Here is a 15,179-nt window from a genome sequence, read left to right on the forward strand (position 1 = left end):
CAAGAAGCAGGCAAAACTAACCTATGGTGTTGGATGACTGAGCAGTGGGGAGGGGGGTGCCAGGGAGCTAGGGATGTTGTTTCTGACCCTGGGGGCCAGTTACGCAGTTGTGTTCAGTTGGGGAAAATTCATCAGATTTTGATGATGAATTCATCAAAATTCATCATTCTGATCTGTGAGCTTTTTATAGATACACTATATATGTATATGTGAATATACAAGTTAATATATTTGTATACAAATATATATTAATATATTTGTATAGTGAAGTATATCAATGATGTAGAAGAGAATATAAAACAGATATGGACAATTTAAAGAATATGCAGGAATTCCCTGGCGGTTCAGTGGTTAGGACGCGGCACTTTGGCTCTGGTTCGATCCCAGGTGACAGAACTAAGATCCTGCAAGCCGCGGGGTGTGGCCAAAAAAAACAAAAATTCAAAGATAACATAAGCACATGACAGAGAATATGGAAAAGAAAAATAATGGCCATAGTTCATAAATTTTGGCTAATTTGAAGTGTTCTTCAATACACCTCTTTATAGCTAAATGATAACACTATGTAATTTGTTTTTAGAATAAAGTCCCGGAAATAAAGTTCTTAGAGCAACGAGTGTGCCCATTTTCAAATTTTTCTGATATATGAAGGCAAATGGCTCTCCCATAATGAACCAGTTTATATCCCACCATCATGGTATGAGAATCTGTTTCCCAATTAAAGAATTTATGATAGCTGAGTGAATTATCCCGTAATTTATTTAATTATTATGGTATAGTTGGACATTTCGCTCATTTAATAAAAAAATATTATTAGTGCCTGCTATGTGTAAAAATTAAAAATAAATTTTTAGGGCTTCCCTGGTGGTGCAGTGGTTAAGAATCCGCCTGCCAGTGCAGGGGACACAGGGTTCGAGTCCTGGTCTGGGAAGAGCCCACATGCTGTGAAGCAATGAATCCGGTGTACCACAACTACTGAGCCTGCGCTCTAGAGCCCGTGAGCCACAACTACTTAAGCCCGCGCACCTAAAGCCCCTGCTCCGCAACAAGAGAAGCCACCGGAAGGAGAAGCCCGCGCACCGCAAAGGAGAGTAGGCCCCTGCTCGCCGCAACTAGAGGAAGCCCACGCGCAGCACCGAAGACGCAACGCAGCCATAAATAAATAAATAAATAAAATTTAAAGTAAGGAATATTCAAAGAATATGTTTGTGTGTGTATATGTTTTTTCCTTAGTCTTTAAACTGTCCACGTCTATTTGATATTGTCTTCTGCACCACCAATATACTTTGCTACAAAAAAGAATTCACAGAAAGAACAAAGCATCAGGTCTCCAAAAGAGAATGCTTTGTGGCCCTAGAGGAAATGCATCCCAGCAGAGCACATAACCTCTGCAAATATCTAGAGCCTGGGTGCCCAGAGACAGCACCTGGGCGCTGCTGAGGGTAACGCATGGGAGAAAGGGGCTGAAGGCAGCCGTGACAGAACTGGGCTCATGGAAGAAACTTTCCATCACTCGGTCAGCCTGCGACAGGAGGATGAGCTCCCCGTCACAAGAGGCATGCAAGCATTTCAGGGTGTTTTAAAGAGATTCCTTTATCTTCAAACATTCCCTGGGCCAAGCTCAGGGATGAGTCACACCTGCTCTGCCCTGGGGATGCTCCTTGATTGGAGAGGCTGACAGGGACAATGTGGAAAACTTTCACAGAGACAAACACAGTGGGGGCTGGGACGCTGGAATCAGATGGGGGGAGGAAGGCTTCCTGGTACCCAGTTGCTGAGACTTTTTTTTTTTTTGGCCAGCTCCTGGGATTTTTTTTTTTTTTTTTTTTCCTTTTTGGCCATGCTGCAGCATGTGGGATCTTAGTTCCCTAACAGCGACAGAACCCATGCCCCCTGCAGTGGAAGCATGCAGGGAGCCCTAACCACTGGACCGCCAGGGAATTCCCCGCTCCTGGGATTTCAGGCTCAAAAGACGAGGCTGAAATGAACCAAGCAGAAATAAGGGGAGGTGCGCTCTGGGCACGAGGACCATCTTGTGCCAAGGCCTGGGGGCTAGCACAGCAGGCGGGGACAGACCGTGCAACCTCTTGGCTTTTCTGAGGGTGCTGGGGAGCCATGGGAGGGCAGGGGGTCCCATTCTGCCTGCAGCTGTTGCTGTGAGGGCCGTGCAGGTGGAAAAGAGGCCACCCCCTTGCTACAGGCCAGGGCAGGTTACTGCTGACGGCTCCAGAAGGACCTTGGGGCTTCTGGGTAGGGGAAATAAGCCTCCCTAAGCATTTAACCTGGGGCATCGGGGTGGGGCTGTCACTGCCACAAAAGGCCTCCTAACAAACCTGGACTACCATGAAGGGATTGACATGCGCTTATGGCGGTAACCCAGGCACTGGCTGGCACCTCGCTGCAAGACCCTTCATTGCCTTCCAGACAACTGTTTACAATACAAAGCAACAAAAGTTTCTCTCTACTAGGATGTGCTCCGATGTCTCCCACACAAGTCCCAACAGGCCTGAGTCCTCAAAGAGGGCTCTGGGAGATGATGCTTGTTGACTCTGGACCCCTATAAAGTTCAGAACATGTTGGCCCACGCGGTCCACCACCGGAGCCACTGGCTACATGTGGCCACTGGACATTTGAAAATTGGCTGGTGCTACGAAGGGACTGAATTCCTAATTTTATTTAATTGCAATAAGTTAAAAATTAAAAACCAATCCTCCACTCAGTCACTGGAAAAGTATGTCTGGAACGACTTGGACCCTTTGTGAATCTTCTTTTTTAACCGTAAGTTTTATGAACTCTTAAGACAGAGAAAATATTTCCAAAGAAACTGTAGCCTCTGAGTTGAGAAAGGAACATAAACTGACTTGTTAATCATTGAAAAAATATCGATTACACATTCAGATAATATTTGGGGCATACTGGGGTAAAGGAAATAAATCATATTAAAGTTAATTTCCCTGGTTTTACTTTTTTAATGTGACTACGGAAAATTTAAATGTACATATGTGGATGGACCTAGAGATTATCATATTAAGTGAAGTAACAAATATATGAGAAAGACAAATATCATATGATATCACTTATCTGTGGAATATAAAAAAAGGATACAAATAAACTGACTTACAAAACAGAAACAGACTCACGGACACAGAAAATAAACTTATGTTTACCAAAGGGGAAACTGCAGGGGTGGGGGGGAGGGGGGGAGATAAATTTGGAGTTTGAGATTAACATACACACACTACTATACATAAGAGATAAACAACAAGGATCTACTGTATAGCACAGGGAAATATACTCAATATCTTGTAATAACCTCAAATGGAAAAGAACCTGAAAAAGGATATATATACATACGTATATGTATTTAATATATATACGTATAACTGAATCACTTTGCTGTATACTTGAAACTAACATAACACGGTAAATTAACTATACCTCAATTTTTAAAAAATGTACGTATGTGGATCGCCGCATGACAACCCTGGGTTAGACGTTATCAAAATTGTCAACATCTCTGAGAGAAAATATTCTCCTTGAGCAACCAAGTCACACCCTGGCATTCCCTTACTTGAACGTAGCTGCAAAGACCTCCCTGAGCTGCCGCCTAACATATTAAGGGGGCACGTGTTGCTCTGTAAGCCCTCGGCTTCTGGCTGGGAATGCCAGCTCCCCAAGGGCAGGGGTGGGTGGCTGCGTCCCGTGTAGCATCCTGACACAGGGTCCAGAGCAGTCCTGACGCGGGGGAGGTGCTGAATGCGATTGTGGACCGAGGTCACTAGATGACACACAGGTAGAGAGGGACGGAGCTCAGGCCTGGATCTGTCTGTTGCCAGCATCTGGATGCCACTCACAACCTAAAGCCAGTTCCTTTAAGAGCCCTGAGCAGGGGTGTGGGGGGAGGGGCGCTGTCCCCAACGGCACACTGATGTTGGAGCACCACCAAAGTGGGACTCATTCCTTCTGCTCTCTCCACAGCGGCCAGAGGGATTCTGTGAAAAGCTGAGTCAAACCCTGTCCCTTCTCTGCACTGAATCTCTCCCTGGCTTCCATCTGGCTCAGTGTAAAAACAAGTCGTCACTGGATCCACTAGTTCCCTCTCTGACCACAACTCCCACTCTCTCCCCGCATTCCTCCTATACCTCAAGCACAGTCCTGCCTCAGGGCCTTTGCATAGGCTGTCTGCGCTGCCAAAAATGTCTTCTTCCAGATTCTGCAGGCCAATTCACCCACCAAATTTTTCTTTGCTCCAATGTCACCTGCTCAATGAGAGACGCTCCGAGCAGCCTATATGAGAGCGCCATCCCTACACCCCGACACCCCTTCCCTGCTTTATTTCCTCCCAACACTCACTGCTACCTGTCTGAACACCTGAACACTACATATTTACCTGTATATTGGTCCATTTCCCCGCTAGAATGTGAGCACCATTGGAAGGGGACTTTTGCTCACCGTTTTAGTCTCATCACCTAGAAAGTGTCTAGCACTCGATCAGTGCTCAGTAAAGATTGATTTGTTCATTCATTCATTCATTCAATCAGCAAACACCTCCCAAGGACTCTTGCGGGCCTGGCCCTGCAGAAGGTGGAAGTGGGGACCCGGGGAAGGATCAGACCAGGGATTGCACTCCAGGGGCCGAGGGAGACGCCACAAACAGAATGGGTCACAGTTTGCAGTGGGATGTGCCCTCATGGAGAGCTCGGGGCACTGTGGCAGCCCAGCAACCCCCTTCCCATTCATTCACTCACACTGTCCTTGGGCTTGGGGGGAGCTGGGCCCTAGAGAGGAGGCAACCCCAGCTCCTGCCTTAGGGAGCTCCCAGTCAGATAAGCGTCTGGGAGGCTGACTCCCCTCCAGACAGGACAGGACTACGCCCTCAGGCTGGGCCCAGCCTCACCTCTCCCTTTCTTATCTGCAGAATTTGCCCTTCCTGGCTCTCCTTCTCAAAGCCTGCCTTTCATCTCCTTCTAGTTCCTTCCCCCTGAATTCCACTATGCCCTTCAGATCCTCCAGCAGGATGGCTCCACACTCCTCGCTGTCCTCCACCTGCTCAGCTCTGAGCACGGCCTCATCCATGTCCCTCATCCCTTCTTTTGCCCTCACTCCAGCTTGAAACCCTCTCCGGTGCTCTCGGGACAAACACCAACCTGGCCTCTGCCCACCTCCCCAGTGTCAGATCCCATCCCTCTCTGTACCAGCCACATAGGCCTTAGCACAGAGTCTCGACGGGGCCTCAGGACCTTTGCACTTGCTGTTCCTCTGCCTTCACAGCTCTTTTCCCCTTCCCTTGGCCTGGCTAACCCCTCCCCATTGTCTGGACAACGCAAGCAGACAGAGGCCCCGTTTTCTCATCATTGTGGCCCTCTACCTCACTGGACTTAGAACAGCTACAATTTTTTTCCGCTTTAAAAAAAACTTGATGCAAACAAGAAAGGAGCCAGGATAGGGCTTTTAAACAAGCAGATCTAATTTTTTTTTTTTTTTTTTTTTTGCGGTACGCGGGCCTCTCACTGTTGTGGCTTCTCCCGTTGCGGAGCACAGGCTCCGGACGCGCAGGCTCAGCGGCCATGGTTCACGGGCCCAGCCGCTCCGCGGCATGTGGGATCTTCCCAGACCGGGGCACGAACCCGTGTCCCCTGCATCGGCAGGCGGACTCTCAACCACTGCGCCACCAGGGAAACCCAAGCAGATCTAATTTTGAAAGTAAATTTCAGGTAATTTTCTGAGGGGCAACAAAACATACCTCCCTGAATGCCTTGTAATATATTTAGATTTGATTTTAGGTTTCTTCCTCAATTTAGGTAAAGAAAATAAAATTAATATATCATCTAACAGTGGCATATATGAAACAGATAAACAGCCAGGATTTGCACAGGAAACTATATTCAACATCCTGTAATAAACCATGATGGAAAAGAATATGAGAAAAAAATATATATATATATGTATAACGGAATCACTTTGCTGTACACCTGAAACTAACACAATATTGTAAATCGATGATACTTCAATTAAAAAAAAAACTGAGATACAATTCACATACCACACAGCTCACCATTTGATAGTGCGATTCTGTGGTCTTTAGCAGATCCAGTGTTGTTCAGCTATCACCACCATCTAATTCCAGAACATTCTCATTACCCCCGCAAAGAAACCCTGTTCTCATTAGCAGTCATTCCACATTCCACCACCCCCTAGCCCTAGGCAACCACTCAACTACTTTCTGTTTCTCTGGATTTGCCTATTCTGGACACCTCATAGAAATGGAATCCTACAATATGTAGCCTTTTGTGTCTGTCTTCTTTCACTTAAAATGATGTTTTCGAGCTTCATCCGTGCTGTAGCCTCTACGGTACTTCATTCCTTTTTAATGGCTGAATACTATTCCATCGTGTGGGTGTCCACATTGTGTTTCGCCATCCATCCGCTGGCAGACATTTGGGTTTGTTTCCGCTCTTTGGCTATCTATCATGAACGATGCTGTATGAACATCCATATACAAGTGCTTGGGAGATGGACAGCTGCGATTTTCATGCAGCACCTGTCTCCCTCAGGGGCTGGGAGTTTCATGGGGGTACAGACAAGTCTGTCCTATTTACCACTGTTTCTCCAGTGCCCATGATAAGGCTTGAAACATACCAGCCATTCAACCTACACTTGATGAGAAAACCAAGGACAAGGGGAAGCCCTGATTCTCCAGCCCTGGTTCATTTGGCTAAACTACTTCCACTGCCCCCAAGTCAGAGTCTCCCCTCCGTCCTCTGGCTTCCCTCTGGGGTCCTGCAGTGACACCCACTCGTTTTCTCTTTCCTGTCCTGCCCCCATCATCCAATCCCTTTGCAGATCCTTCAAAATCTATCTCCAACCAAACACTTCTCATCGTTTCCTTCTCACCCCAGTCGAACCAACACCGTCTCTCACTGGGATGCCTGCAACGGCCCTCTAATTCCTTCCCTGTTTCTGTTCGGACCTCCTTGGGTCTGTTCTCTTCCCAGCAGCCAGAGGAACTATTTTAATACATCAATCAACTCCTGTCCCTCCTGTGCTCAAAACCTTCCCACTGCTCTAGCTTCGCTCAGAGAAAGGCCAAAGTGCTCCTAGTGGCCCACAAAGCCCTGTCCCCTCTCTGTCCTTATCTCCCACCGCTCTCCCTCCCTCCCTCTCTTGGCCCCAGCCACACAAGCCCCCTCGCATTTATCTGAACCCACACCAAGCACGCTACAACCTCAGGACCTTTGAATGCACCATTCTCCTGCCTGGACCCCTCATTCCTCCAAAGTCTGCAGGGCTCGATCCCCCTCAATCCTGGTCCCTCCCCTCCCCCGCTTGCCTGCCTTATTTTTCTTCACAGCACTAGTCATCGTCTGACCCTGCGGGTTCTCTGTGTTTACTTGTTAATCTCCCTCCCGGCATGGGTGCTCCCAGGGGCAGGAATTTTTGTTCACTGTTATAGCCCCAGTCCCCGGAACAGTGTCTGGCACACTGGAGTGATCAAAAAGCTTTTTGTCAAATGAATAAACGAATGAACGAACCTTCAGAGACAAGATGTTCTGATCAATGGGAGTCGGCCGACAAGAAAAGGGAGCCTCCAAGAGGTTGAATGACTTGCCAAGGGTCGCAAGGTAGGTGTCAGAGGCAATGCACACTTGCTGCTAACAGCTGGCCCCCCGCAACCCACAAATCCTCAAAGCTCCACCCCTTTCATAACAGACTTAACCTCTCTCCGCCACTTGAGACCCAACAGTTTCCACCCCTCTTGCTCGCTGAGCACCTACTACATGCCAGATCCTCCCATCCCTACTAAATTCTAAAATCATCACTGGGCACCCAGCAGAGGCCGCTCCTCAGACCCAGCCAAATAACAAGAACAGTAGCCAAGCTACCTAGTGCCTGGAGTGTGTGAAAGGCCTCACCCACATTCGGTATCATAACAACCCCATCAGGAAGGTGTGATCAGTCCCTCCTGACAGATGAGGAAACTGAGAGGCGAAGTCTCTCATTCAAGGTCACACGGCTGGGGAGTGAGAGCGCTCACACTCAAACCCAAGTCTGGCTGACCCCAAAGCCCATGCGGACACAGCCTGTGAAGCTTTTGGCAGCTCAAAACACCAACACCCGCTCGCAGGAGCCGGGAGCTGACTTGGCGCCAGGCCTCCCACAGTCACGACCATTCTTCCTGCTGGTGATGGCTGCCCCCATGTTGATGTGGTCAGATGGGAGAGCGCTCCAGATTCAGGGCTGTCCTGCTCCCTGACCTATGACCCCTCTCTGGGGCCAGGCTTCCCCCACCCCCCAGCTTTCCAGATCTCTTCCCCACAAATTCCTAAGGCCCCCTGGCCCCTTCTTTGAGATCTGGGCTCTCCCCATTCTGGCACATACCCCAAGACCCCGCGTTATAATGTCCTCTCCTTTGCAGGCCCCCCAGCTCGCTATTCCAGGTTCTCCCAAGACTCTCCACCTGCAGCGCCTCTCCTCTGTGCTCCTCCCAGTACCCCCTCTAGCCCCTTCTCCACTGCCCTCCATGTCTCCTAAGCAATCCTCCATCCTGGAGCCCCTCTATCCCTCACCAGGGGCCCACTACAGGCCCCCACCTTTCCGTCTCTCCTCCCCAAACCCCTGGGACTTTCTGTCATTCTCAAGTCCTCTCTATGAACTAGCTGGGAGCCTCGGTGACCTACCTAGTCCCTTCCCCTCTATGACACCCCCTCACCCAGGCCCTCAAGCCCAGTCCCTTTAGGCTTCCTGTGTTTCACGTCCTCCCAGTCCTCTCTGGCCTCCTCCCACTTTATCTCTCCACAGGATACTCCCACCCACCCACCCATGCACCCTTTTCCCTTTCTAGCGACATCAGGGATTTCTCTAACCCCATCTCTAATACGATCCCCCAGCCTTTCTTCCATTCCCAGGGACAACTCTATGCCCCATCCCAGGGACTTTACTAGCCTCCTCTATATTAAGACCCTCCCGGACGCCTCTAGCCACTCCGTGTCGTCACCTCAAGAGGCACACTATGACACCCTAAGCCCCCCCATCCCCCCCACCCTAAAGTACCCCCGGGGCCTCTCTATCCTCTCACTCTAAGACCGCAATGGATTTCTATCCCCTGGGCCCCTCTGTAACCCCCGAATCCCTCAATCCCACGCTCCCCCTCGCCCGGTGTCCCCCAGCCGCTCTCTCACAGTTCCGGATGTCGGAGATGAACACGGCGAGCCCCCGCATCCCATCGCCCTTGGACACGGCCGGCATGATGGCGGTGGTGTCGGCTCCAGGCCTGGCCGGGCAGGGCGCAGCACAGCGGGGGCTGGCAGGCGGGGACCGGGAGGGAAGGACCCCAGGCAGCGCAGAGGAGCCGAGCCGGCCAAGGGGGGAGGGCGGGCTGGCAGGCGGGCTGGCAGGCAGGCGGGCTGGCAGGCCGCGGCTCCGCCCCCGGCCCCACCCCTCCCCTCCGCCATCCTGAGCTCTCAGCCGTCTATTGGCTTGTATTACTGCCGCTCAGACTCGGGCTCATCCCCACTCCCTCTTTCATTGGTCTCTGGACAAAGGCACGCCGCTACGATTGGCCCAGAGCCCCGCTATTTCCGATCCGTAGGGGGGGTGGGGGCGTTGCCCGAGAGACGGGCGGAGTTCGGTTACGTACAGTGGGACCGCCCCCTCCGCTCGGCCGGCTCCGATACTGATTGGATCCGGTCGCTCTCTTAGAAAGGAGGGATTGACGTGAAGGAAGGCGGGGGAGCGGGCTCGAGCAGGCGGGACTTACGTTGATTGAGGCCCATGGGCGGGTAGACCGCCCCCGCAGGCGTCGAGGATTCGCCGGGCCAGTCCGACTCCCACCCCCGATTGGGCTGTTGTGGGGGCGGGAGGAGGGCGACGATCCGTAGAGAAGGAAGGAGCAGGAGGTTGTCCCTCGGCTGGGCTAGGATAGGTGGAGTGGCGCCTGCAATTCCCTGCTGCAGAGAAGGGGTTGGGAGGGGCAGGAGAGCGTGAGGTATTTGCTGCGCAAGCGTCTTTCTGTTCTCCTTTCTCCCTTTCCTTCACCCCCGACTCCTTAATCTCCTTCCAGGAAGACATCCCTTCCCCCTTCCCCTACCTTCTCTAGAGGCCAAGATGTTGCGACCTAAACTTGTCCGGAGACCAAGTATCCCAGAGCGGAGGACCCAGTAATTCAAGTCTACTCCCATTAAGCAGAGGTTAAAACTGAGGTCCGAAGAGGACCTGAATGACATGCCCAAGGTCACACAGCTCAGAAGTGGTAGAGCCTGGATGTAAACTATATTTTGGCCTTTAACCACTTTTCAATATACAATGGCTTTTTTCTTTTCAACCACAACACCATTAAACAGATATCGAATAAAAAATTGGGCTTGGAGCTCCTCCTGAACAAGAAGGGGACCTGGTACTGAATGAAGAACGTTGGTTAAAGGGAAGGAATCAGTGAATGCGCTTTGTTTCGCCCAACCACTACCCCTTGGCGCCCCAGAGACCTTTGGGTGACTGGTTTTGGGGAAGGCAAAGCCTCCAGAACTCCAACGCCCAGGGCTAAAGAGAAATTTGGGGCAAAAGGAACGGGAAGAGTCCATTCTGTCACCTCGAGGAACTAAGCCCCACCCGCCAGCCTTTTCCAATCTCAGAAACGTAGTATTCTTGGAATGAGCCTTGGGGGAGTGTCACGGGTGCTGGGAACATCCACTCTGAATTCTGGGGGTATGGATAACGCCATTAAAAAATATATATATATATCAGTAGTGAGGTTGGTACTAGTCTGCTTTTCGAGGGATGCGAAGAGAGACATCCAGAGTCTGAAGAACAGGAAAATTCTGTCCCTAAGGAAGAGGGAAAAGCGACCCACTTCCCAGCTTTAACTATCCACCTCCCTCTCACCCACCACCTTCAACCAACCCTTCACCCAGAGCCCACCAGGAGCCAGATAGAGTAAATTCTGGGGTTTTGTTGTGGGGTGAAAGATGTCCTGTTTCTAAGTTCTGTCATGGTAGGTGGGGGAACTCAGTCCTCTCCCAACCCCCTCTAGAGCTCATAAATTAGCCAAAAGTTAATTTTTAAGATTGGCTGTAAAGCAGAGGCGTTCTGGGCACACATGAGGAGTGAGATTGGGAAGAGCCACCCTAACCTGAAAATCCCTGGGACTGTCCCATCCTGCGTGGGGGGTGGATGTGGCGCCACCCACAGGAGCTCATGGACTCATCCCTGCCCATTTAGAGCAGCACTTCCCAGAAGATATACAGTGGGAACCACAAGTACAGTTTTCAGTATACTCCTGCCACGTTAAAAAAAAAAAAAGTAAAAAGAAAAGGTGAAATGAATTTTAATAATATATTTCGTTTAACCCCATATACCCAAATATTATCATTTCAACATAGTTGACATTCTTATCTTCCTAAGTCTTTGAAATCTGGTGTTTATACATATAGCACAGCTCAGCTGAGACATGCCACGCCACGTCGCAAGCGCTCAGCAGCCACAAGGCCATTATTGGAAAGCAAAAAATTACAGGACGGGATTTGAGTAAGACCATTCTGGGGTTCAGGGGCTGAGGAGGTGACCCATTACTAAGTTTTAAGACCATGTCATGAACAAGTTCATGTATGGGGTTCTAGATGAGGCTTAGACAAGTCCTTTTTGGTTTCAAGATGGAGCATTGGGACTTACCTCGTGGCTCAGTGGTTAAGAATCCGCCTGCCAATGCAGGGGACACGGGTTCGAGCCCTGGTCCGGGAAGATCCCACATGCCGCGGAGCAACTAAGCCCATGCGCCACAACTACTGAGCCTGCGCTCTAGAACCCACGTGCCACAACTCCTGAGCCCACGTGCCACAGCTGCTGAAGCCCACGTGCCTAGAGCCCACGCTCCACAACACGAGAAGCCACCGCAATGAGAAGCCCGCGCACCGCAACGAAGAGTAGCCCCCACTAGAGAAAGCCCGCACACAGCAACGAAGACCCAACACAGACAAAAAACTAAAAATCAAATCAAATCTTTAAAAAAAAAAAAAAAAGATGGAGCATTAAGAGGGAACCCCAGGAGCTCCTCGAATTGCTCAGGGGTTGAACCACAATAGCTTTTAAGATTTTGACCTGAACAAATTAACTCCTGATTTTCTCCAGAAAAACTACACTCATCCCCAGTCTTCCCATTTGGGCAGCTGGGCCCACCATCAATCACCCAGGCACTCTTGCCAGGACGGACCCCCTCCCGTCCTTCACCCCAAACCAAAGCCAGGACACACCCCAAAGCCGGCCACCTCCTCCCATCCCCACTGCCTCACCTGGTGCAGGCCACCATCACCGTCATCTTTTGCCTGGAACCTTGTAGAGGCGCCCCTGGCCATTCTCCCTGCTTCCATCCTGGCCACTCAGGGCGCTTTTTGCAACATCAGTCAGCTGCGTCCTCCCGCAGCTTAAATGCACCAGACACACCGGCCTCCTCTTGGCCATTAAGACCCTCCAGACTCATTCCTGCCCCCTGCCCACCTCAGCTTTCCCCATGGCTGGCTCATCCTTCAGGTCTCAGTGCAATGTCCCCTCTTAGGAGAGAACTTCTGGATTTAGGGATTTAAAGTGACCTCTCGGGACTTCCCTGGCGGTCCAGTGATTAAGATTCTGTGCTTCCACCACAAGGGGCATGGGTTCAATCCCTGGTCAGGGAACTAAACTCCCACATGCCGAGCATCGTGGCCAATAAATAAAGAAATAAAAAAATAAAGTGACCTCTCCGTGTCGTACTTGAACACGTTATCCAGTATTAAAAAAAAAAATGTGTTACAGCAATCCTACTCCTGGGCATATATCCGGGAAAGACGAAACTCTAATTCAAAGATACATGCACTCCAACGTTCATAGCAGCACTATTTACAATAGCCAAGACATGGAAGCAACCTAAATGTCCATCAACAGATGAATGGCTAAGGAAGATGAGGTACATATATACAATGGAATACTGCTCAGCCATGAAAAAGAATGAAATAATGCCATTTGCAGCAACACGGATGGACCGAGAGATAATTACACTAAGTGAAGTAAGTCAGAGAAAGACAAATATCATGTGATATCACTTATATGGGGAATCTAAAAAAATGATACAAAGAACTTACGAAATAGAAATAGACTCACAGACATAGAAAACAAACTTATGGTTACCAAAGGGGAAGGGGGGAGGGATAAATTGGGAATTTGAAATTAACAGGTACACACTACTTTATATAAAATAGATAAACAACAAGGACCTACTATATAGCACAGGGAACTATATTCACTATCTTGTAATAACCTAGAATGGAAAAGAATCTGAAAAAGAATATATATACATATATATATATATAAAACTGAATTACTTTGCTGTATACCTGAAACACTGTAAATCAACTATACTTCAATTTAAAACATTTTAAGGGACTTCCCTGGTGGTCCAGTGGTTTAGACTCTGCACTCCCAATGCAGGGGGCTTGGATTCAAACCCTGGTTGTGGAACTAAGATCCCACATGCCACGCGGCGCAGCCAAAAAATAAAAACACAAAAAAATTTTTTTTAATGTGTTATAGAAATTTTCAAATATACCCCTGCAAAGCAGAAGGGTATAATGCACCCCCATATACCCAGCTCCAACAGTTATCAACATATGACCTTTATTCTTTCATTTATAATCCCCTGCATTTGACTTCCCTACCCCCCACCGGATTATTTTAAAGCAAGCCCCCCCCCATGATATCATTTCATCCCCATCACCCAGTTTCTTCTCCAACATTTCACAATGAAAATTTCTAAATATTCAGAAAGTTGAAACAACTGTACAGCAAACACCCATATACCCCATCGCCCCAATGCTGGCATTAACATTTTACTCCACTCGCTTTATCACAAGTCCATCTGGCCTTCCCTTCCTCCATCCATCAATCCATCATGTGTTTTATTTATTTATTTTTATTTATTTATTTATTTTTTTGCGGTACGCGGGCCTCTCACTGTTGTGGCCTCTCCTGTTGCGGAGCACAGGCTCCGGATGCGCAGGCTTAGCGGCCATGGCTTACGGGCCCAGCCGCTCCGCGGCATGTGGGATCTTCCCGGACCGGGGCACGAACCCGTGTCCCCCGCATCAGCAGGCGGACTCTCAACCACTGCGCCACCAGGGAAGCCCCTTTTTTTTTAATTTTTAAAAAATTTATTTATTTTATTTGCTTGCGCCGGGTCTCAGTTGCAGCAGGCGGGCTCCTTAGTTGCAGCTTGCCGGCTCCTTAGTTGCGGCACGTGAACCCTTAGTTGCAGCATGCATGCAGGATCTATTTCCCTGACCAGGGATCGAACCCAAGCCCCCTGCACTGGGAGCGCAGGAGTCTTTTTTTTTTTCCCCAAGTTATCCTAATTTATTTCTTTATTTTAATTTTATTTATTTATTTATTTATGGCTGCGTTGGGTCTTCGTTGCTGCGCGCGGGCTTTCTCTAGTTGCGGCAAGTGGGGGCTACTCTTCGTTGCCGTGCACGGGCTTCTCGTTGCGGTGGCTTCTCTTGTTGTGGAGCACGGGTTCTAGGCGAGCAGACTCAGTAGTTGTGGCGCACGGGCTTAGTTGTCCGCAGTATGTGGGATCTTCCCAACCAGGGCTTGAACCCATGTCCCCTGCGTTGGCAGGCAGATTCTTAACCACTGTGCCACGAGGGAAGTCCAAATCCATCATGTATTTTTTTTTTTTTTTGCAGTACGCAGGCCTCTCACTGTTGTGGCCTCTCCTGTTGCGGAGCACAGGCTCCGGACGCGCAGGCCCAGCGGCCATGGCTCACGGGCCCAGCCGCTCCGCGGCATGTGGGATCCTCCCGGACCGGGGCACGAACCCACGTCCCCTGCATCGGCAGGCGGACGCTCAACCACGGCGCCACCAGGGAAGCCCCCATCCTGTATTTTTTTTTTTCCCATCATGTATTTTTAATGCATTCAAAGTAAGTTGCAAATAGCACTATTCACAATAGCCAAGATATGGAAACAACCAGGTGGTATATACACACAATGGAATATTATCTGGCCGTGAGAAAAGAGGATACTCTGCTGTTTTCAGCCACGCGGACAGACCCTGAGCACATTATGCTAAGCTAGATAAACCAGACAGAAAAGACAAGTACTGTATGATTTCACTTATACGTGGAATCTTAAAAAGTCTAACCTGTAAAAAAAGATTA

The 15,179-nt window shown here is 49.5% G+C and overlaps 1 protein-coding gene across 5 annotated transcripts in view; it reads right to left on the reverse strand.

Moving 5' to 3' along the window:
- The window catches only part of AP2A1 (adaptor related protein complex 2 subunit alpha 1), a 54,081-nt gene that overhangs the window by 26,818 nt on the left and 12,084 nt on the right, over positions 1–15,179 (reverse strand). For 3 of the 5 annotated variants that reach the window (XM_067718456.1, XM_067718457.1, XM_067718458.1), the window contains exon 3: positions 9,758–9,947. In XM_067718456.1, coding sequence (XP_067574557.1) covers positions 9,758–9,947 — 190 coding nt within the window. Of the gene's footprint in view, positions 1–9,179; positions 9,398–9,757; positions 9,948–15,179 lie in introns of those variants that run through there. The other 2 variants (XM_067718460.1, XM_067718461.1) reach the window with 2 other exon arrangements.

The sequence above is a fragment of the Pseudorca crassidens genome, chromosome 20 (assembly GCF_039906515.1).
Source record: "Pseudorca crassidens isolate mPseCra1 chromosome 20, mPseCra1.hap1, whole genome shotgun sequence".
Taxonomy (NCBI): Eukaryota; Metazoa; Chordata; class Mammalia; order Artiodactyla; family Delphinidae; genus Pseudorca; species Pseudorca crassidens.